This window comes from Haemaphysalis longicornis, unplaced genomic scaffold (genome assembly GCF_048455015.1).
Source record: "Haemaphysalis longicornis isolate Haplotype H1 unplaced genomic scaffold, Haemaphysalis longicornis Haplotype H1 scaffold_9, whole genome shotgun sequence".
Lineage (NCBI taxonomy): Eukaryota > Metazoa > Arthropoda > Arachnida > Ixodida > Ixodidae > Haemaphysalis > Haemaphysalis longicornis.
The window spans coordinates 138393739-138415961 of NW_027526460.1; the positions used below are offsets into that span (position 1 = coordinate 138393739).

General features: G+C 47.6%; 1 protein-coding gene across 2 annotated transcripts in view; it reads left to right on the forward strand.

The window, feature by feature from the left end:
- Positions 1-22223, forward strand: part of LOC144152962 (mannan-binding lectin serine protease 1-like) — a 138913-nt gene that overhangs the window by 76055 nt on the left and 40635 nt on the right. For both annotated transcript variants that reach the window (XM_077684562.1, XM_077684563.1), the window contains exons 5-8: positions 935-1141; positions 3548-3700; positions 5435-5585; positions 16926-17140. In XM_077684562.1, the coding sequence (XP_077540688.1) occupies positions 935-1141; positions 3548-3700; positions 5435-5585; positions 16926-17140 (726 nt within the window). The remainder of the gene's footprint in view (positions 1-934; positions 1142-3547; positions 3701-5434; positions 5586-16925; positions 17141-22223) is intronic.

Genomic DNA, 22223 nt, shown 5'->3' on the forward strand with positions numbered 1-22223 from the left:
CCCTTATTACCGATAATTCCAGGGCTTGAAACACAGACAATAACACGTCGGCTATCGGGATGCGACGCTGTAGGTATGCCTAACTTCGCCTGGCTATGACCTTGAGCGTGCTATATGTGAGCTTTGCACGTGCGGAATGCACTTTTTATTGTTGATTCAAACGTGTGCTGTGGCTGAATGAGCATTGTTCTACTCACGCGCACCCCGCGAAACCTATTTCGTAGTTGGCACTAGAGATCGTGGTTGCCATCCTCATGCTTGTTGTGCTCTGTTTCCAAATACCGCAGGTAACTGACAAAAATAGAAATAGACAAAAACGAACGAGTGTGCGGAGGAAGAGAGCTTGCAGGGACAAGCGACATCTAGGATATTCCGACGTATGCGTCAGAGGTTGCGCAACTCCCGTGCAAGTGACTTTATATGTAACGAGAGTAACCGTGATGACCTCCAGAGGACGTGACAAAGTACTCCTCAAATGTCGGACAGGGTATTGAAGCTCGACTCAGAATCGCTTTTTTTAACGCAACCATGGTTATTTCTGGATTTTTTTTCTGACGGGAGCCTGAATACGGTAATGGTTTGGGCATAACTTCTGTTTTGGTCAGCCTCAACAACCAATAAACTTGTTCCGAATTTATCCCTGATAGAATTTCTGAAACGGTGGTACATTTTGCAGCACATTTGACCTGGGTGTTCATATTTGAATGCTACTGTGGTTGTTTTCGTACCCTAGACTGTGAAGAAGTGTCAAGAAAAAAATGTAACCACGCGGCTGAATATTCCTGCACCGGGGATTGCAGTAGACAAAAATAAACAAAAATAACAGGGAAACAAAATCTCGTTCCTGTAGCAGTACGCTTGGATGCCACACAAATTCGCTTTGTCATGGAATTTGCGCAACATCTCCAGTGCTATTTTCCCCCTCTGCCTGCAGTCAACTGCCGCGTGTGGACGGAGAACTCGCGTGGCTTCATCAGCAGCCCGAACTACCCGGAAGCCTACCCGCCAAACTCGTCGTGTCGCGTCCCGCTAGACGCCGGGCCGCAAAATGTGATCACCCTCTACTTCGCCGACATCCAGCTAGATCCGTACAAGGACTGCCCCTACGACAAGATCGAGGTCCGAGACGGTGGCAACGAAGGTAAGAGACTGCCAGTATAGGGCTGCACGCTCGTTGGTATAATAAGGACCCTGAGTGCTTATCCATGACGCCGGGAAGAGACGCGCTGCCAGTGAATTTAAGAGTGCAGCATACGTGGGACTATTCAAGACAAGTGGAGAAATCGTAATCTTTATTTAAACCAATCCAGCGGGTGTTACATGGGTTTAAGGCTGTCACAAGAGACTTGTTTCCCCTACATGCCTAACTACACAATACCGGAAGCCGTTTCATGAGCTCTGCATCGCAACACGGTGGCCCTAACTGACCGTAAATATGCGAAATGTTACCGCCGTCTTTATTTTTCTAACGCCTGGATGTTTGAACATTCCTAAAGCGGGATTCACACGACGGAGAAACCCTCTCTTTCTGGCCCGCGGGACATGCTCACGTGACCAGTTTCAGGCTCCGCCCCGCGGTGGGGATCGCCCGCGGGTGCTCCGGGATGCCTCCCCATGTTTTCGCTTGGCAGGAACGGCCCTCCGCAGGGAATGGAACCTGTTTTACGCACATAGGCCGGCACTGAGTCTGGCAGCGCGTGGTCATTGCGGTCACGTGGTTTTATGTCGAATTGGGTGGAAGGGCGGCTTTTTCGACGTAGTGTGGTCGACACGTGTTGAAGTGACAGGTGCGGGCACCGCTTGGAATATCGCTATTACTGCAGGAGCTGTTGTCGGGAAAACAGGGAGAAGAGCGCCTTGGCGTTTGGGGGCGCAATGGGCGAACGAAAGCAAGGCAAAAAAAAAAAAAAAACCGGTCCCGCAGGATGCCTCGCCGAGAATGCCCTCGCTTCCTCCGCGCTGTCGTCTGCTAGTCACTCCGCGTACCTCCGCGCGTGTGGATGCGCCGCCAAGCCGGAGAATCCAGTCACGTGCTGTTGACATCACATATCCGTCCGCCTCCGCGCGCCTCCTCCACCGTCGTGTGAATCCCGCTTAACGGGTGTCTTAATCCGCTGAACAATCTTTAAAATCCCGGGATTGGGCACTAGAAGCCGCACGTACCGACCTTGAGCTTCAGCAACAACATTCGCTGCCATTTTATCGCGTATTTACTATGTGGAGGGCCTCTCGGATGCCTGCCTCCACGGCTCTCTTTCGGCCACCATTTCGGTTTCGGTGGTAAGGCTCTCAGGTAGAACCAGACGATCCGGATGGCGAGATGCGAAGGAGGGGTGAGTTGCTCGGGGTCACTGCTGGGTCAGTGCCGACAGCTTTTATTCTGCTTCGGACATAAACTAGCCTTCGCTAACGAGACCTGCGAGTTTATTTAGCTGGCCTGTTGGCGGTAAAAATTTTGGTTTAGCCATACGCGCCTGTTTGATTGTGAGGAAGAGGAATATGTTTATTGTCAGAGGGGGCATGAATGCCCTGGTGGGGAAGGAGAGAGACATGGAGGGAAGGAGGGAATAATCAAAAATATGTCACTGTTCAATGCTCAGGCACTTGAAATGGTGGATAGCATTTTAAAGTGTATGATTCCGGGAAGATAAAGTTCGTAGATTTCATAAAGAGATAAGTGCTACGTTTATCACAGAAGTCGGTCCAGGTTATCTTTAGGCTTCATCGTTGATTGCAAAGCCCATCTACGCTCCATCGTGATTCGCTGTTCGTTGCGGGGGGTATAGATTTACTGCAAAAATGTTTTCAGTATGTTGTGTGTGTTGTGACCAGCTCTAGTTTCATCTTAGAATATAATGTTTACTTGATGCCGAGCATAAATAGTCTCTCCATAGGCACGGTACAACTCATCGTAATTGCTATCATCATAATGCCCTGTTTCACGTTTGTCAGGAGTGTTTCTACGGCTGACTTCACGATGTAAATCCTTGCCACAGACGTTACCTAGGTATAGTGCTACCGTGCGAGAAAGGAACGGAGAATGATAAAGCATTGCCCTTTTTCAGCGCTTTCATCATTACGCCTTCTCTGAACGTGGATAGTACTGTGTTATACAGCAAGCCAAATCCGTTGAAAGGGCTTAATGACCCGCAATACTCTGCTACGAGCAGCGTTCGTCAAGACGGGATTGAGGGGGAAGATTCGTGTGTGTTAGTGTAAAATATTTGACACGCCAACAATCGCTGTGTTTCATCTTGCTGCAAATTTTGTGTCTACTAATAAACTACAGTTTGTCTGCATTACCGATAATTAAAGTCCACTCGGTTTTAATTTATTTTTTGTAGTGCATGAGGGGGCTCCCGAGCACTTAGCCCGCTCACTTTGAAGTTGCATTCTTGAACCAGTCGCTGCTTCCTGCATGCTATAAAGTTGTTTGCACCATGTTCTAGCCCGCTATTTCGTGTCATGCCCTCGTACTTCCTAACCGACGTGCCCGACAGTTCTGTGAAGAGATTCGCTCTCCTGCAAAATGCCTTTCCCTGTGCAGATGCGTACCTGCTGGGCCGCTTCTGCGGGGCCCAGGGCGAGCCGGAGGCGGTCTCTTCAAGTGGTCGCGAGATGTTCCTCTTCTTCAACAGCGACTCCTACCTCAGCGGAAGAGGCTTCAAGGCCGAATTCCGCGTCCACAAGAAACCCACCGGTAAGCATGCTCTGTCTGCAGGAGGCGCAGCTTGCAGAGTGACCCCCATTCCTGGCTTCTTTGCCGGGTTTTTTTCTTCAAAGAAAAATGTTCGTTTCGAGCACAAGTTGGTACGAGTGCACCGTTCCACTGAGTAGAGCACTTGTGAAAGAAACGATGGCCAAAACATTTGCGAGCGTGGTGTTCAGATGCAATTACACACGCACGCACACAGGCAGCAGACTAACTGTCAATGAGAAATTCCGCAAAAAGCGATTGCAGTGCCCGGAACTGACGAATTCGTAAGGAAGAGGGATTTTTAGCGCCGCAATTTATGAAGATGGGTGCATAGCTTGAAACGATAGGGTGCAAAGCGTCTTGTTTTTGTGTTTTTGTTTATAGTTGAGACATAATGAGGCCAGTCATAATTCCCTCAAAACAATGTTAATTGCAGCTGTTAACTAAACAAATGTCCGCCGAGCATTTTCTCAATCCTAAGCAATTAAATTTGAGTGCCCATGTTGAGTGTGCTATAAAATTGAACCAAAGGCTCGTTTATGTTTTGCTTACCGGGAAGATGGCGCAAGTGATACTGCATGGCTGTTGAGGAGCAACATATCTTAAAAACTGATCCAAGGACGACAGCAGGGATAAACAAGAGGTGGAAAGCTGGTTTCTGCTTGCACGCGTTTTTTTTTCGATGTTGGGGCTTGAGCAGTCGCGTCCGTAATTAGTCTGGGATAACCACTCAAGGCAATCTGTGATTAGACAAGAGCCGTGATGCGAAATTTACTGTGTCAAAATGCCCGCTGAACGAACGGATGCTCGATCTAAAGATGTTAATAGAGCTTCTATTGTACGCTCTACACTAATTGACACACATACTGGGGTCAAGACTTTAAAAAACAACGGACTGCAAAGACAATAACATGTATGGGCAGCTTAAATTACTACTTTTGAAAGCACATTCAAGATAATCAGGGCTTTTATGCATTTAGACTCCTTATGGTTCTAGCCACCATTTTTTAGGGGTGTATGATAAAACCACCGATTCTGCTGTAGTGTTTAGCGATTTTCTGCAACCATAGCTGCACGACGAGAGAGCAACGCATATTTATGGATGACTACAGAAGAGTCCATTCTAATATAATTAGGAAAAATACGTGAGGCTAAAGATAAGAACAAGATGAAATTCCCAGAAAACACAAATATAGAATGAGCGCTTTGGTTTCAGGGCGGGGGACACACTGGGAGACGAACACCGATCTCTGAGCGATAACGGCGGACGAGTCACAAAATGCAGCTTGCAGTCTACCGTCAGGGAACAAAATTTCAATAAATAACAGATTCAAGACTTCTTAGTTCGTAACTCTGAATTCCAAAAAAAAAAAAAATACTTCGAGCAATAATACAAGTACGGTGACGAGACGGGTTCAACTGCGCACAAAAAGACACACTTCAGAAGCGAAGAACAGACAGGGTCGCGGCGCAGTGACTACGGATATAACTGCGCCGTGGTCCTGTCTGTTCTTCGCTTTCGTCCAGGGTGTTTTCTTTATCAGTTGAAAGAGTAATGCATAAGCGCCAACTAGCCCGAAAATGCACTTTAAGACGAAACTGGACCGGGCCCGCTCCGTCTGGCCTCCTTGTCTCCATTGCGCTAACCGTTCTTCCGGAATCACTGGTGATGGCGATAACTGTGATTGAAGCGTCGCATGACACCGTATTCCTATAGCTCGAGACGCTCCTGCGCAGGCCCCAAGGAGCAGACGGGCAAGAGCCGGGGCTTTGACGACGAGGACCTGCTGGATGTGCGTGAGTCGCCGAGGGACGCCTCCCTGCGCTACCGCGAGTCGCACATCTTCCGCTGCCAGCCCGCCCACCCGCAGTACGCCACCGTCAGCTGGTGAGCGGGCCGACGATGACCCTCTGACATCCTTCGCGGTGCTTGACGTAAATTTGCCAAAGCAAGGCACCTTCGAAAATGTCGAGTTGTATTTCTTTGTACTGGTTGTTTTGTGTGTGATGAAGCCGCGTTACGCTTCATGTTAATATTCATTAGAAAATTTTAAGGCCAGCAACGAGAATAGGAATAGGAACTCCGATATCTTTGTAGAGAATAGCATATCTGCCGAAGTGTGGCGAGCTGAGCTAGTTGGTGGGAATCAGTGGGGATAAGAGCGCAACACTAGACGAAAAACATACAAGTGATGGGCACAGAGAGGAGCTGACTTCCACCGTATATTTCTGATCTAGCTCTTCGCTGTTATCCCCATGAACAGCATGCCCCTGACCATCACCAGGAGAAGCATCACGCTATTCATTACCGCTCGCGCACATCACAAGGTGAGGAGCTCGGATCCCCTTCCACTTTATCTCATCGATGATCTGTACCGGACTTAAGCGGACGCTGTCCTAGACGCAATCCATGGTTTGGTTTTCGCGTCTATCGCTACAGCGAGGAGAGTCCTCGGACTATCAAAGTACTATCCGAAGTCAGTTCGACACCAGAAAAGCACACTATGTCTACTGAGAAGGAATACAGACATTCAAATCACCGTTAGGGCTTCACGTTCGGGTGATGATGACATTTGTCTGGCGTAACCACCATTAGAATGTGCGGATGGTCTAATTTGCTTTTGAAACTTGGCGTATATCATATAAAATTATAAAATGTCAGGGGCCGAGTTCTGGGTGAGGGGAAGAACAGAAAAAGCGCTGAAGTAAAAACAGCGAACATTTAAACGAAGGGTGAGGGAAACATGTACACAACACAAGCATTCGTGACGGGTGCATATGTCCTTCATCCTTCATCAAAATCCACTAGGCCAAGCTAGTACCTTATCGAAACAGCGGGGCGGAACGTTATGCGAGTAAGCATAAACTTGGTCGTACTCTGGATTCCCTACGGGAGCGCTAAATGCTGTGGATGTTGGTGACATGACAAACTTCAAAACATTTCGCTGCATACTTTTATGCTTAACATATTAAAAATGACCTATGGTGCATTCACATTTACTAGAAGCATTGAAAGAGCAATGGTCGCGTCAGTCACTTTCTATGTAATTTTAGTTGCATAATTTGTTGTTTTGCACGACACGTTCTGCTCACCCTCGCCAGTAAAACTGCAGTGGGATCCCACAAAAGAGTGGTGCAGTGGACATCACAACTGTAATAGAAGCTTGTGATTAGGAGTGGAGAAACTCACACAAGGATCTTGAATGGCGCGTGCAAAAGATGCACGGACATGGTAATCCGTCATAAAAAGAGTGAGAAGTCCCCACACGAAATGGCATCAGGCAAGAAGGACCCATGGACCCCTAAATTATTTGCAGGCTATCAGGGGAGTATATGGAAAGGTTTATTGGGAGAAGTATGTATAAATCAGAAGTCTGAAGGGCGAACTTTTAATATTGTGAAGACTTGTTAAGATGGCTTTTACGAGACCAGGGTCATTATTTTTTGGCGACAGCGTTACTAGCCTCACCGAGCGAGTCTCCGTGGGGAAGGCATCTGCAGCGGCCGTGTTACTCATCACTGTTTACGCTTTTCTGATGGAGACGAAAAGCGAAAACGGCCATGTGTTCAAGATTTCGGCACTCGTTGAAGATCTTGTCGTGGTCAAAATTATCCCGGAGCCCGGCACCACGGCGCGCCTCATCGCCTGTGTAACGTGGGCACGTTAAACCCCACAATCAATCAATCGAGATGTGAATGCTGCAGGTATGTCGTGGCCTGATCTTAGTGGGGCCATCATACGGCTTTCACTAAGAGACTACTATTTTTAAGCGTTTTCCGAGGTTTGATGAAGGGGCATCATCACACGATGATGAGGGAAAATGATCAAAGGCACATGAAAAGGTTGCCTTCATGGATGAAGTAACGAAGGGAACAACGACGGGAGTGTTGTGTCTACGAAGAGAGGTGGTGAGGGACCAGTGCGAACGCGGCGATGTGCAGGCGTGGTGTTAGGCCTACCATGACGCTATACTCTGTTACGTCGTCAACCGCTAACCACAGTTTGACGTGCACAGAGTATGACGTTGCTTGGCGCGTCGTAAGATTCCTGCGGCTGCGAAACTTTAATCCTGGATATAGCGCTAACATGGGTGACTCGTATATGCTCTCTGTCATAGAAACGGAGAGGTGAAAACATTTAAAGCATTCAGACAAGGACTTTCCAACCCTGGTTAAATACATTTGCCTAATACCTCCTAGTGAATTCACAACCACACTATAGGCCTTCAGCCTCCTAGCGGCTGCGTTGCCCCTACCAAAAGAGGCGGGAATGCAATCAATACAGCTGAAGGTGGTAAGAATCTCTCGGTCCTGGTAGGCCGCCAATGGGAATTGTTTGTCACTACATTTATTGCCCGAAATATTTGGAGCGAAGTCAATTTATCGGTTCTTTTACATGAAATATCTGATATACAATAGGACATAATAAGGTTAAGTCGGGTAAGAAGGGTCGGGGAGGAATTTCTGGTGCTCCCTAGTGGAGATATTTTCTGTTATCGGGGGTATTCTGAAACACATCACTTAGGCATAGGGTTCTTGGTTCGAAGGGCTATAGCGGGGAATGTGGTAGAATTTAACAGCATTAATGAGCGTGTAGCATCTCTCGTTATTAGACTCAACAAAAAGATCAAGTTGCGTGTGGCATACCTCGGCAAAACTGGGCGCAACTCACTCACACAGACAAAATATATTTTTCCCCTCGCCCTCACTCACACTCGCGCTCACCAGTCGCCCTCACCACTCGCACTCACTCTCACTCACGCTCACCACGCGCCCTGCACCTCTCGCACCCATTTGCGCTCACACTCACCACTCACCGTGACCACTCGCACTCACTTGAGCTCACAACCACAGCTCGCCGTCACCACTCACACTCACTCGCGCTCACGTTCACCACCGCCATCACCACTCGCACTCACTCATGCTCACCATTCGCCGTCACCACTCGCACTCACTCGCGCTCACGCTCACCACTTGCCCTCAATGGGTCATGAAACCGAATAGTATTAGGAAATTACGGCGTCAGAAGGCCATCAAAATCATATTCCTGAATCAACACGCCACCAGAGAATTAATTCTAGGATGCCCAATAGCAGGAGCTCAGTGACGACATATTTACGGAGCTAAAAGCAATCCCGTCATTAACAACCATCACAGCGAGCGGCTCCTGCGACGTATAGCCAATAGCAAGTTCAAGCGCAATAGTGGCGCTCACCGCGGTAAGCCCCGCAATCAGCGCGAGTAGCGCGAGTGCACTCGCTAGTGGTGAGCGGGGCTCACGGCGAGTGGAACTCGCACTCGCGAGTGGTGAGCGGGGCTCACTGTGCGCGGGGATTGCACTCACACTCGCCAGTCCAAAACGGCGGCGAGACTCACTAACCACTCCCTCATGAGCGGTGAAGAGGGATATGGGAGTGCTCTCGTGAGGGAGCCTGCCGACCTATTGCACGTGGTGCAGGCTTATGCGCCTGCATCCGCTTACGATGATGAGGATGTGGGCGTATTTTGCGGAGACATTGAATTGTCAATGAATAAAGTAAAACCTCGTTACTGTATCATTATAGGCGATTTTCATGCAAAAATTGGGGCATAACAGCCAGTGGAGCATGCGGTAGGGAAATTTGGCTTAGGCTCCAGAAACAGTCGTGGGGAAATGCTGGTTGACTTCGTCGAAAGGAATAGGTTTTGAATAATGAATACATTCTTCCGCAAAAGGAAGAATAAGAAATGGACTTTGAAAGCCCCAAATGGTGAAACCAAAAACGAAATTGGCTTCATTTTAACTGGCACTCCAAGCATGGCACATGACGTACAAGTAATTGGCAGGGTTAAAACAAGTGATCACAGGATGGTCAGTAGTCGTATTTGCCTGGATTTAGGAAAGCAAAGAATAAGGATGCTGAAGCGGAAGACGGGAGGAAAAGTGGAGGAATTCAGATTGTTACTTGAGGACAAATTCTCCGTGTTCAACGAAAGCAATGGTGTGGACACTGCCACTTCTCGTTTCACAAATGCGGTCATAAGTCATCAGTAGGCGTAGGAGGAAAACAGCCCAAGTTATATAAATCCAAGGCTCTCTCACAAAACCAAGAATCTCATTGACAAGCGCGGAAAAATGTTAGCCTGCTGTGCGCGGCACCAAATAGAAATGGCAGAGTTGTCCGAATTGATCAACAAGAGCAAGACTGCCTTCATCCGTGAATTCAATTTTTCAAATGTTTAAGCAACATTGAAACACGGAGGCAGTTTAAAATCAACTAGAAGAGAGCTCACTATTGGCAAAAATAGAATGTACGCACTCCGCGATGCCAATGGCAACATAACAAAGAACATCGATGATATACTGAAAATAGCCGAAGAATTTTACACAAAGCTGTTCTCTTCTACCACTGACTCCGCGCCAATTTTTCCCGTAACTTGTGTCGGTCAGGTTCCGCCGATTACCACAGATTAGGTCGCAACGGCACTGCAAGCAATGAAAAAAGGCACGGCTGCAGGAGACGATGGCATTACGGCTAATATATTATGCCTCGGAGTGCACGTTGTGCTAGCAAAGCTTTCAGCCCTGTTCGTGCAGTGCTTGAGGTCTCACACAGTGCCAAAGGCATGAAAAAATGCGAAATTAATTCTTCTACACAATAAAGGTGATGTCAAAGAGCTTAAAAATTACAGGCCCGTCAGCCAGCTATCCGCTACCTACAAATTATTCCCGGCCGCGGCGGCCGCTTTTCTGATGGAGGCGAAAAGCAAAAACGCCCGTGTGTTCGAGATTTCGGCGCACGTTGAAGATCCCCAGGTGGTCAAAATTAATCCGGAGCCCTCCACTACGGCGCGCCTCATCGCCTGCGTTGCGTCGGCGCGTTAAACCCTACAATCATCATCATCAGCTACCTACAAATTATTTACAAAGGTATTTGTCAATCCCATAAGTGCCACTTTGGACATTCAACAGCCACGAGAGCAGGCGGGTTTCAGGAAATGTTTCTCAACATTACACCATATTCCCGCTATCCACCAGATAATCGAAAAGTGTTCGGAGTATAATGCTGCACTTTATATGGCATTCACAGATTATGAAAATAAAACATTCCTCTAAGTGCCTACAACAGCCGTACTAACGGCGCCCGCCTTAGGTGGAGAAAAACTGGGATGAGAATGAATGGGGAATATCTCAGTCCTCCAAGGTTTGCAGACGACATTGTCCTGTCCAGACAAAGCAGCAGAGATTCGCAACACATGCTCTGCCAATTGTACTCCTAAAGTATGGCAGCAGGCTTAACAATCAACCCAAATAAATCGAATGTAATGTTCAATCAGCATGCAACAACACGAGACTTTAAGGTCGGTAACGAAGTATTGGACACAGTACGCCAGTACGTGTATCTCGGGCAAATCAAATCTGCTGATCCAAACGATGAAACGAAAATTACCCGCAGAATTAGCATGGGATGGGCCGCTTTCGGAAAGAATTCAGATATCCTAGCTAGCGAGCTTCCGCTGTCCGTCAACATGCTGGTATTTAATCAGTGCGTTCTTCCAGTAATGACGTGCGTGGCAGAAACTTGGGGTATCGCTAAACGACGTGAAAGGAAGCTTACATCGCCACAACGGGCTATGGAAAAGAGAATGCTAGGGGTCACGCGAAGAGATAGGAAACCAGCCCCGTGGATTAGGGAACAGACTAGGGTGGAGGACATTCTATCTACTTCAAATTAGGCGAAGGAAATGGGCATGGCCGGGTCACATAATGCGTATGACGGAGAACAGGTGGACAATCCGTTTAACAGAGTGGCTTCCAATAAACCGCAAACGAAACAGGGGTTGGCCGAGGACAAGATGGCGAGATGAGTTGCGAAAATTCGGGGGAAAAGCATAACTCGCATTCGATAGGCGTAGTTGGAGATCTCTGGGAGAGGCTTTCGTCCTGGAGTGGACACAACGAGGCTGATGATTATGATGATGATGATGGTGATGATCATGTTGATTAATCGCTACGCGTAACCGTCGTCTGATAGGTCGCCGAAATCTCCTATGCATTAAAGAAAAAAAATGTGGTGGCGTATGAAATGCGTCCCTTGCGGCTTGTCGGAAGTAAACAGCCGGAAGGATTTATTTCTAAGAAATCCCGACGAATCTTGGCGTAAAGCCCTCCTCCACCTCCTTCTCCTCCTCCCGTATTGCGGGGGCCGTTGGTTCAATTCCCATCCAGGCCTGAATTTACTTCATTTTTGTTTAAACTAAATTACTTATCTTTTAATTTGTGTGGCGTTGGCTGTTTGAAAGGGAAGCTGTGTATGGCTAGGGTTCAGTAATCTTGTCCTTTGCCGTCAAAACCCCGCGAGCAATAACGCCTCGCCGAAAAGCCAACTTCATCACGGAAGGCACAGCAGAAAACGGCTGCAACAGTTGTTTTATCAAAACTCAAAATCATATGACAATTGGCCGCTAAGACTACTCTGTCATTAAGCGGAGTTTAATTTACTAATCCTAGTGAGGTAAATTAACCGGTGAAGTTGTAAACGTTACAGACTTATCGTCTGCTGTCGATACGTGGCTTTCCACGCATAAAGTATGGTTGCGGATAGCGGCTGTAACTCCTTTTTTGTCGTAACTATCCCGTAACAAACTATATGACAATTAGCCGCTAAGACGACTCTGTGGTTACAGACAACATTACATACATAAGTCAATATAATTATCCTTCAATACAGCTTTGCTGGTCCTCAATCTTCACAGTATGAAGAACTGAAAATTTTTTTGCTGTATTCCTTGCCTGTGCAAGACGCCGCGTTTACGAGTCAGCTGTAATGCTCTCGCATTGAAACGGCAAACTTCCATAGTTTAAGTCTCACGATTCTTTTTGGCCCATATACGTTTTGCTGATGTCTGTTCTCTCGGCAGTTGGATGTTCTGAGTCCATGAATCGGTGGGTGCTCTGACTCGGATAGATTGGTTGCGGTATCACGTCACGGGGTGGATATTCTGACTCCTCGTGTAACCCAACCTCAAGTGTTGGTTTATTTTGGCTGATAAGGGCGGCCTTAATGCTGGGTATGTCGTACGGCGACGTTCCTTTAAGAAAAAGGCGAGCGAGGGATTTCCCGACCTTTTCTCTCGAAGCCTCCGGCGTCGTTATCTACAAGTGTGTCATGGTTGCATTGTTCTGGCCTCTCCGTGGAAGGGCGTTCTTGAATGGCAGAACCGTTTTCGGAAGCGAGATCCCCGCCGTCCTTGCGCACTTGTGTTTTGAACGGCGACGGAGGAAACTGGCGCTGTTGAACGGGCACGCAGAAAAAGGTGCGCGGGCACTTCCGCGTTTGCTCGGTTGGCTGCTTGCACTGATCGCGCGCCAGTGGCTGTGTGTATATATATGTATGTCTCCCTGAACGTGCCTGCTCTCATTGAGGTGCAGTTCGTCCAACTGGAGTAAGGCTAGGGGCATCTCCGCCCGGCTTTTATTATTTCCGGGCTCGCACCTTTGGGCAAGCGCCTCCTTCGGATGTTGCTTTACACCTGACGTTTGCGTCATTTCCAAACCTTTCGGTCAGCCGGCTGCTTTGGAATGAAAGGCGTAAGAAGTTAAGGGGGTGGGAAGAGTAAAAACGGTTGAAGACACTTTAGCACTTCTTATGATTTGTGAATGCGAAAGCCTGCAATCAACGCCGCGGAGTGCTCCTTTGAGTGGTTATGAAGACGTCGCAGCCAAATTGGCATTGGTGAATCGGCCGTGAGCCACTGAAGGCAGCTGTCATCGCTAAGGGCCAATTCACCTGAGTGATATGTTGTTAGGCCTATACTCCGTCTTAATGTGTGGTTACCTTTTGTGTGGTTACTAAAATGTGTGGTTACCTAATGTGTGGTTACCTAAAATGTTTAGCGCTGGTGTGTGCGTGCTTCGCGACGACCACCCACAGTTCCCTGCGCACGTTTGTCAAGCCAAGCATACCCACTTGGGGAGATTAGGAAGAGGACTGTGTATTATATTTGATGCGACTGCATCTAATTCACTCGCCTTGTCCCTGCATCCGGCGTCGTCGGCGTTGTCGTCGGCGTCCGCCCCTCCCCTATTCTCCTCGCCGCGCGAGATGCGCTCTCCGCCGCTCACCCCCTCTCCTCTCCGATAGCGAACACTCTCTCGCGAGGGGCATTGGATTGGATTCGATTGGATTGACTTGGCTTGGCTTGGCATGGATTGGATTGGATTGGATTTGGATTGGATTGGATTAAAGTGGATTGTGCTGGATTGTGTTGCGTCATAGCCGCGGCAGACGCACTGGCGCCGGCGCGTCCCCTCACCGTTATGCGCGCTATAAAACGCGGTGCCTGCGCCGCTTCGCTCCATCGTTCCAGCGCCGTTCCCCCGCTGTCCAACGCTGCAACGTGAACCCCCTATGCGTGGCATCTACACAGGGGTTCCCGCGAGGGGAGGTGGGAGTTTTTCTGCACCGCGCTTCAACATGACCTGAATAGGCTATTTGATTGGTGTAAAACTTGGGGAATGCAGAAAAACCTACAGAAATCTGTGTACATGTGCTTCACGAGAAAGAAAACGCCTAATGTTTATTCCTACACCATTAATGGTACATGTCTTAACCAAACGTTCGAACATAAATATCTTGGTGTGTATCTTACCTCGGACCTGTCTTGGCGCCATCATGTAAATTATGTGTGTGCGAAAGCTTGTCGTGTTTTGGTCTTCCTACGTCGCAACGCGAAACGTTGTACAAGACCAATGTTCGCCCCATACTCGAGTTTGCTTGTACGGTATGGGATCCACGTATCAAATCTGATATCGAGAAACTAGAAAGAGTTCAAAACTTGGCTACTCGCTTTGTTCTTAAAGATTACTCCAGGAATTTCAGTGTATCGACAGCTAAGCGCAGCCTAGGTTGGGATTCGCTTCAGCATCGTAGGAGAGTATTCAGACTAAATTTTTTCACAATATATTTCATAACGAAACAGGGATAGACAAAAGGTGTTATTTAATGAGTCCAGACTACGTTTCACTAAGGACAGATCACTCCTGTAAAATAAAAGAAATGAGTTGTAGAACTGAATTGATTAAGCATTCTTTTTTCCCCAAAACTATTAGTCAATGGAATAAGTTACACAAGAATGTTGTGATAATTATGTCTAATGATGTATTTTCGTGTTCTTTGTAGTGTATCTTCATTGAACATACCGGGTTTTGGGTTGTCATTGTGCTTTAAGTGATATTTCTGTTCTGCCTGTATTTTGCATGAATTTCTACTTTTTCTCTCCCCCCCCCCCCTACTGTAATGCCTTGAAAAGGCGCTGTGGGTACTATGACAAATAAATATATAAATAAGCCAAGATTGCCGCGACCGCCCGGAAGTTAAAAAAAAAACAGGAAAATGCCGAGCGCTCGTGTGTGCATGCCTCGCGGTGACCGCCCAGCGTCCCTGGTCGGCACACGTTTGTCAAGACAAACATACCTACTTAGGAAGATTGGACAATATAGGCCAAAAAAAAAAAAAAAAAACTGCAGCGTTCGCCGTTATTGTGACAACATTTGCTCGGAACGAGAAACGCTCCAGCGTTCGTCCCAATCGTGGAAACACTTGCTCGGAACGAGGAAGACACGTTAAGCGTACGCTCCTCCACGGTGGTATCCAGTAATTATCAATTAAAAAAAATTCCCCGCATTTCACCGAGGGGAAGAATGTGAAAGTGCGAATGCACGAGTTGAATTTGCGCGGTTCGGTAATGTTCGCGAAAGAGAGATCACACACACACACACACAACTACAAAGAAAGAAAGATGCAGACACCTATTTGTGTTGTCGTTGTACTTGATTGGTAGAGCGGATCTCAGCTTTGAAATTTCGTGTCAGTACTCTAGCCCTTCTCACGCCCGATTCCTGGCCAATCCCCCACGTGGGTATGTGCCATGTCAGCGGCCAGGCAGCGCGCGCCCATCTCCCCCCGTTGCCAAGGAAGACGAGGAGCGCGCGCACCCGCAGCTGTTGCTATGCGGACGGCGGCGGACGCTTCAGGCTCGCTTAAGAAGTGCCTTCGCACTTAAAAATAAAGGCAGCTCACACTTATAGCAATAATGATGGAGTAAAGGTCGTTACAGCAGCGAAGAAGCAAATCGGTTGCAATAGCGGGACTAAACCTTCGTGATGGTCGTGAAGGTTGCGTACAGCTTCGCTATCTTCATGTGCTACGCGTTAGTGTGAGCTTCCGACATTTTTTTATAGCGAAAGCTCTAATACTTGAGATACAAACCCAGAAAACGCCTGTTTCGGTAAAACTGACCTTCCAGCTCATACAAGGTCAATCTTGTGTGCAACCAACGCCTCTGGCGGTTGCTGAGTGAAAACAAACAGCGGCATCGATCAGTCTTTCGTGCTGCCAGCACTAGAGGTGCTGGCTACATCTAAATTTAGTGTGCCTTCGCGTAGACAGCGCCGACGGGGTCGAGCAGCATCTATTGTAGATGAGGCAGTTGCTGGTATAAAAGCGGTGCCCTTTGCAAAACAATTGCCTCGTCCTTGCATAAACAAAGACATGCAAGAAGGTACAATCTTTTCATACTAATGGCCTGGTCCTTTCCCAAGGAAAGTGATGCCGAGCTGTAGCTCGTTAAACTAAGCTCACCGGGGTTCAACCAGAGGCAGTATTCTCGTGTTTGTTTATTTTGAAAACATTTTTTTTTTGCGTCCGTTTTATTTTTACGCACATCCAGCTGTGGGCGGGCTTTGGGTTGACTTTTGTGCAACTGTTCTTGGAAACCAAATTTTAAACGACTACACCGAATTTTAAACTGTCTTTTATGGGCTATTGTTCCGCCAGCGAACCAACAAAAAGGCAACGCAAAATCGTCTGCTCCAAATCGTCTGCTCCGAAAAGCCGCGGCTCATAGCTCCGCCGTGCTTGCATAACGTCACATCCGGGTGTTCAGTTTTAGCCAATAAGGTCTTCCTCCTAGCGGACACTTTTGAAAAGGACACAAAACGGACAAAACACGAAAATACCACCCCAGAGAATTTTTTTAGTAGCGTGCAATGTACCTTTTGTTGACGACCTGTTGTAAACACGTGAAGCACCTTTCGAAACAGCGAACACTCGCGCATGTGGCGCAAGTGATTAGGCTAAGGAGAATCCAATGTCAGTTATCAGGTTTTTCGGTGTGCATTTGCGCGGTAGAACGAGGACGCTCGCAGCAACTCGCCCTCATGTGCTGCGAATGGTGTCGTGCGCAGGTTCAAGGAGGACGAAGAACTGCGCATCTTCAGCCCTAACCCGAACCTCGAGGGCCTGATACTAGTGGGAAACCATACACTCTGGGTGCGCGAGATGGACGTCTCCCTCCGCGGAAACTACACGTGCCGCCTGTCCAGCGGCACCAGCGTGCGTGACCTGCACTTCAAGATCAGCTACGCGGGACCGGCCATCGTCAAGCCGCCTTGCGACATCGGTGAGTGCATGCACATTGAGACCTCTGGCCAGTTGAAGACACCTTACTTTCTTTAATCTCGTCCTGGCGATCAATAACAAGTGCTTTAAGATGACAGATATCACGAGAGCAAAACGTAACCTTGAAACGAAAGGGAATATATTCAAAGGAGGATAGTACTGCTGTTCCCCTAAACAAAACTGTTGAATTTTCTTCTGGCATAAAGACGGGAAAAGGGAGCATATTCTAGCACTTTATTATCTTTTTTGAATATGTATTAACCAGGGCTCGGGGAGTCATCTCATAAAGTGATTGATTAATTCTTTAAACATGAATAACTTCCGGTACAGTTAGTCGATTTAGCTCACGTCAGTTAAGTGAGCCAAGCGGCGCTTCTTACAAGAAAATTGGTGCAGCTTGCACTAATGGTGCAAGGCTGGAGAGACCAGGGTGTCGAACCGAAATTTTTTCGGGTTCGGTTCGGGTTCGGGTTCAAGGCTTTCGGGTTCGGTTCGGGTTCAGTTACGGCGCACCATTCCGTTCCGGTTCGAACCGGTTCGAACGGGTTCAAACGGGTTCGAACGGGTTCGGAGAAAAAAGAGGAGACGTGTTTTTTCCTGTTAATTTTTTTGTGTTCGATTTTCGTTTCCTTGTCAGGTTTCTTTGTCAAAAACGAAGCCATAATGTAGGTTTTTTAGATGCGACGCTCAGAGCATCTCTTGTCGGCGGCCCTGTCCTTCCTGCGTGCGTCCGTTGTTGTCCGCGTGCGTCCGTTGTTGTCCGCAGCCACTCTCCCCCTCTCCTCTCCGATAGCGAACACTCTCTCGCGAGGGGCATTGGATTGGATTGGATTGAATTTGGATTGGATTGAATTAAAGTGGATTGTGTTGGATTGTGTTGCGTCATAGCCGCGGCACTCTCTCCGCGGTCTCCTCTCGTTCGGGCGCGCTGCGCATATAACCGGTGTGCCGCTCTCCGGCGGCCTTTCGGTCGACGGTTGGTCTCCGAATGCGCTTGAACCCCCCTCAGCGTCGCATCACACCAGGGTTCCCGCGAGAGGAGGTGGGCGTAATTTTTTTGTGAAAATGTTTTGTTCTGGCCAAAAATAAGCAACCCTGCAACCCTTTTTTCAATTTTGTTCTAAATCTTGAATGCTTGCAGAAAGTAGTCAACCAACACATCCAGTACTTAGATCAGGGAGTCGGAAAGTACCTCAGACAAAAAGTGCTGCTCTGTCCCCATCAGATAACTTACAAACTTGCTTGAAATATTTTTCTCTCTTCCCCAGTCATGGCGTTCTTCTACTGCTGGAATGACGTCATTACAGCGATGTAGCGGCTATTTGCCGGCTTTCCTTAAGTTGCGACATTAAAATGAAACCACAAAAGCGAAGCAGAAACGGAAGGCGTATCTGCTGGGACGAGCAAATCCCGCACTGCTCCTCTGTGCTGGCAATAGCTATAATTTTTGCAGTGCTCCCAGATGCGAAGATAAGAGTGAAAGCGTTGATCTAAAGTGTTGAAGAGTTCCTTTAACTGTAAAATGTACCGCAAAATGTTTTCTAAGGTAGGTCCACGATTACAACATTAACTGAAGCGAAATGAAAAATTCGCTCGTACACATAAGACTCCGTATTTGTATGAATTTGAAAGCCCTGCTTTTTATGGCCGCAAGTTTATTTTTATTGATTTCGTTTCTTTCATTTTTATAATTTAATTTAATTTATTCTTGCTTCATAACACTGCAGTTTTATACCCCGCAGTTGTTTTCTTGAGGAAGAAAATGACGGACGATTACGACACTCGCTAATGCGAAATTTGAGTGCAGCGTGAACTCTAGTCTTCTCGGCGACGGCGCATAGATGCTGTGCCTCAGGAAGTGATCGCTTCATCAGTTAATGCACGGCGGCGTGCGGCATACCCTGTCGTTATCTCGTAAGGGGCCGCCCCTGTGAAGCACGTCTCGCACGGTCACGGAATTACGCCCTCCCCCTTAGACTTTCGCCATACTTGCAACCTCCGTTTTCCTGCTAGCTCTATCTTCGGTGGCGTCTTCGTTCTCTCGGTTACAATGAGTCCAACGCTGAGGGACTACGCGAAACCACAGGAGCGGGTGCTTAAGGGCTGCGTTCTAACGCATGGCTCTACGTAGCCGCTGTGCAGCCATGTGATCCACTCCCTTCGCCGACAAGTGACGGGCCGCACATCGTCTCCAAATAATGCGTTCTCGCCACTGCCTTCTGGAAGGCAAACAGGTAGCCTCCTGACCAGTGGGCAGCACACGGGTGCCTCCGACGCCTCCCCCTCGGTGCATCTTCACCAGAATCTTCTGGTAATGGGCAGCCTCCCAGCAGACTGCCTATTGCCCCGTCCTACTAAGCAGACGACCCGTCCGTCCACAATAGTTTTAATGCGTACGCCCACAGCAAGGACCGTGCAACCCCCTTCATTTCCACAAAAATACCAATCTCGCGGGAGTTCCACCTGCAATCGCTATAATAGCGTAAATGGAGATAACTGGTCGCACAAAATTTCTGAAAAACTAAAAAATACAAAAAGTAACCACCGAAACTGGCAAACCGTGTGACACCCTGCATTTCCACAATAATGAGGATTTCGGAAAATTTCCACCTGTAATTGTTATGTAGGGTAGATGGAGATAATTAGTCGAACAAAATCTATAAATGTAAAAAATAAAAATATAGTAAAATAATTGCGGAAACTGGCGAACCGTGTAACACCCTGCATTTCTACAATAAGGCAGATTTCGCGAGTTACAAATGTAATCGTTATGATAGCGTCAATGAAAATAATTGGTTGAACAAAATTTAAAAAAACTATAAAATAAGAAAAATATTAAGCAATTAAGGAAAATGGGAAACCGTATAACTGCCTGCATTTCCACAATAATGGAGATTTCGCGAATATTACTATTGTAATTATAGCAGCGTCAATTGGGATAATTGGTCGGACAGTATTTATAAAAACAAAAAAAATTGGCTGTAGAAACTCACACTGAGGACAAGCGGCATAGGAATGCTACGCATAAGTAGATAATTGTTTGAATTTCTACAGAAATTTTTTAGTACCCTGGAGTGTCGCCATGGACAGCATTTTGCGTCTCCGCTGCCTCCCCCCTCCGCCCGCGCGTCTCGTGGAGGGCCGCCCCTTGTCCCGAAATCACGCATCCTCGCAAGAATCGCCTGCCTGGCAGGCAACCAGGCAGGCAGGTAGTTTACTGGCGAGCGGGCAGTCTTTTTGGAGGGCAGGAGAGCCTGAGCGCCCAACATCTTTTTTGGTTCCACCAAATGTCTAGGCACGCACGCGCGCATGCACCCATGTTTTCGCACAATGAGGCAAATAATTTTGCATTTAAATAAATTGATTGGTCTGCTACGCTTTTCATGTACCCTTGTTTCAACGGCGCTTTAGCTTTTACACGAAATCATTAGCACTGCTAGAAGTCGAAAACAGTCCCGCGTCGGCGTCAACCTCCGACTGTCAAGCTAACGTACCAGTTAGAAAGAAAAAACGGCTTTAATGACTCATTGGACGCCGTGTGCAGGACGGCATTGGATAGGGAACCACCGGAGATAGGAACTTGCTAAATGGCACTTCAGCGACAGCTGAGAGCGGTTGGTCTCTACGAAAGATAATAGCTGAGTGAAGTCACAAGCAGCAGTAATAATCCGAGAGAGAAAATGAACTTTAAATAAATCGAGGAGAAGTTTCAGAGAGGCGTCCTCATTCAAGGGGTAGAGTCGACAGTCGTTTCCATCAAGAGAAACTGACCTTCCAGGCCGGAGCTGGCCAAGGCTTTCTCCCAAATCTCTATGGAAACGTGTAGGTTGGGTGGATCTAGGGTGGACTTGTCGCAGCCACCTACTGTGTGTATGATATTCCCAGGCTCCCCACAGAAGCGACGAAATGGAGAGAATTGTGTCCCGTCAAAGAGGTGAAGACTGGTGATGTGTGGGAAGGTGTTAATCTGCAGTGCACAGAATAATCTTTCCTGGTTATTCGCTAGCGATTTGTGCGGGAAGGAATACGTTCTACGGGAGAGCCTATAGTGCTAATTAATTTCCTGGTATGTATACAGGATGCATGCGCTCGGGCTCGGCTTCATCAGCGCTGGCTAAGCGGGTCAAATGTCCAGCCACGAGGTTGGTTATCTTGTCTGCCGGCGATGCCAGTATGAGCTGGTGCCCATACAATCCGGGCTGGTCTCGTTGGTGGTCTCTGCGTGTTCATTCGAAGTGTTGTAACATGCAATAGACTGTTGGCAAAGTTGCGCCACGCCTGATAAGAGTCTGTTATGAGACTTTTGGCGGCCCTTTGGCTAAGCGCACGTGCTATCGCCTCTTCCTCAGCTTGGAAGGGGCTGTGTTCGGGGGTTGAGATGCTACACCTGTGGAAGGCTGCAGAACGGTAGCACGAAGAAAGAGAATTCATAGTGGTGAAACAGCGCGCAAAAAAACCAGGACAGAAAGAAGAGGACAACAACACGAGCGCTGTGTTGTTGTCCTCTTCTTTCTGTCCTGGTTTTTTGCGCGCTGTTTCACCACTATGAATCTGTACCAACTGGCCCAGTTCGCGACACTTTTGAAGAAAGAGAAGGTATCGGAGAATGCTATCAGGTGTTTTTCGCATCAAACCTGTTGATCGTTCCTTTTTGTTTTCTTTCAGTTTAGTTGCTTCCTAGTCTTACCTCATATATATACACATTTTCAGAACCTTTTGGTTAATATAAGACATGCATTAGGCAATTATTTTTTAACTTCAGTGCGAGATGTAAATCTTACGCGAGAAATAACATAAGAGCGTAATACGTGCATAAAAAAGGCCTTTTATAGCATTCAGGTGGTCGACACATAACTTTCCGGCTATTTTGTGAGTAACTAAATTTCCTGATTGGTCGAGAAAGAGAACGCTGCAAAATTTGCAAATGCCAAGGACCCCAAATCTATCATGTTTGGTCCAACCGTCTAATCCGCCTTAACTGACCCGCTAATTCCTCTAATCCATATTAATCAACACCGCAGTCCCACTGCTTTACATTAGTTCATTCACTCATCTCACTAAACCACCCTAGTCTACCCGCTAAT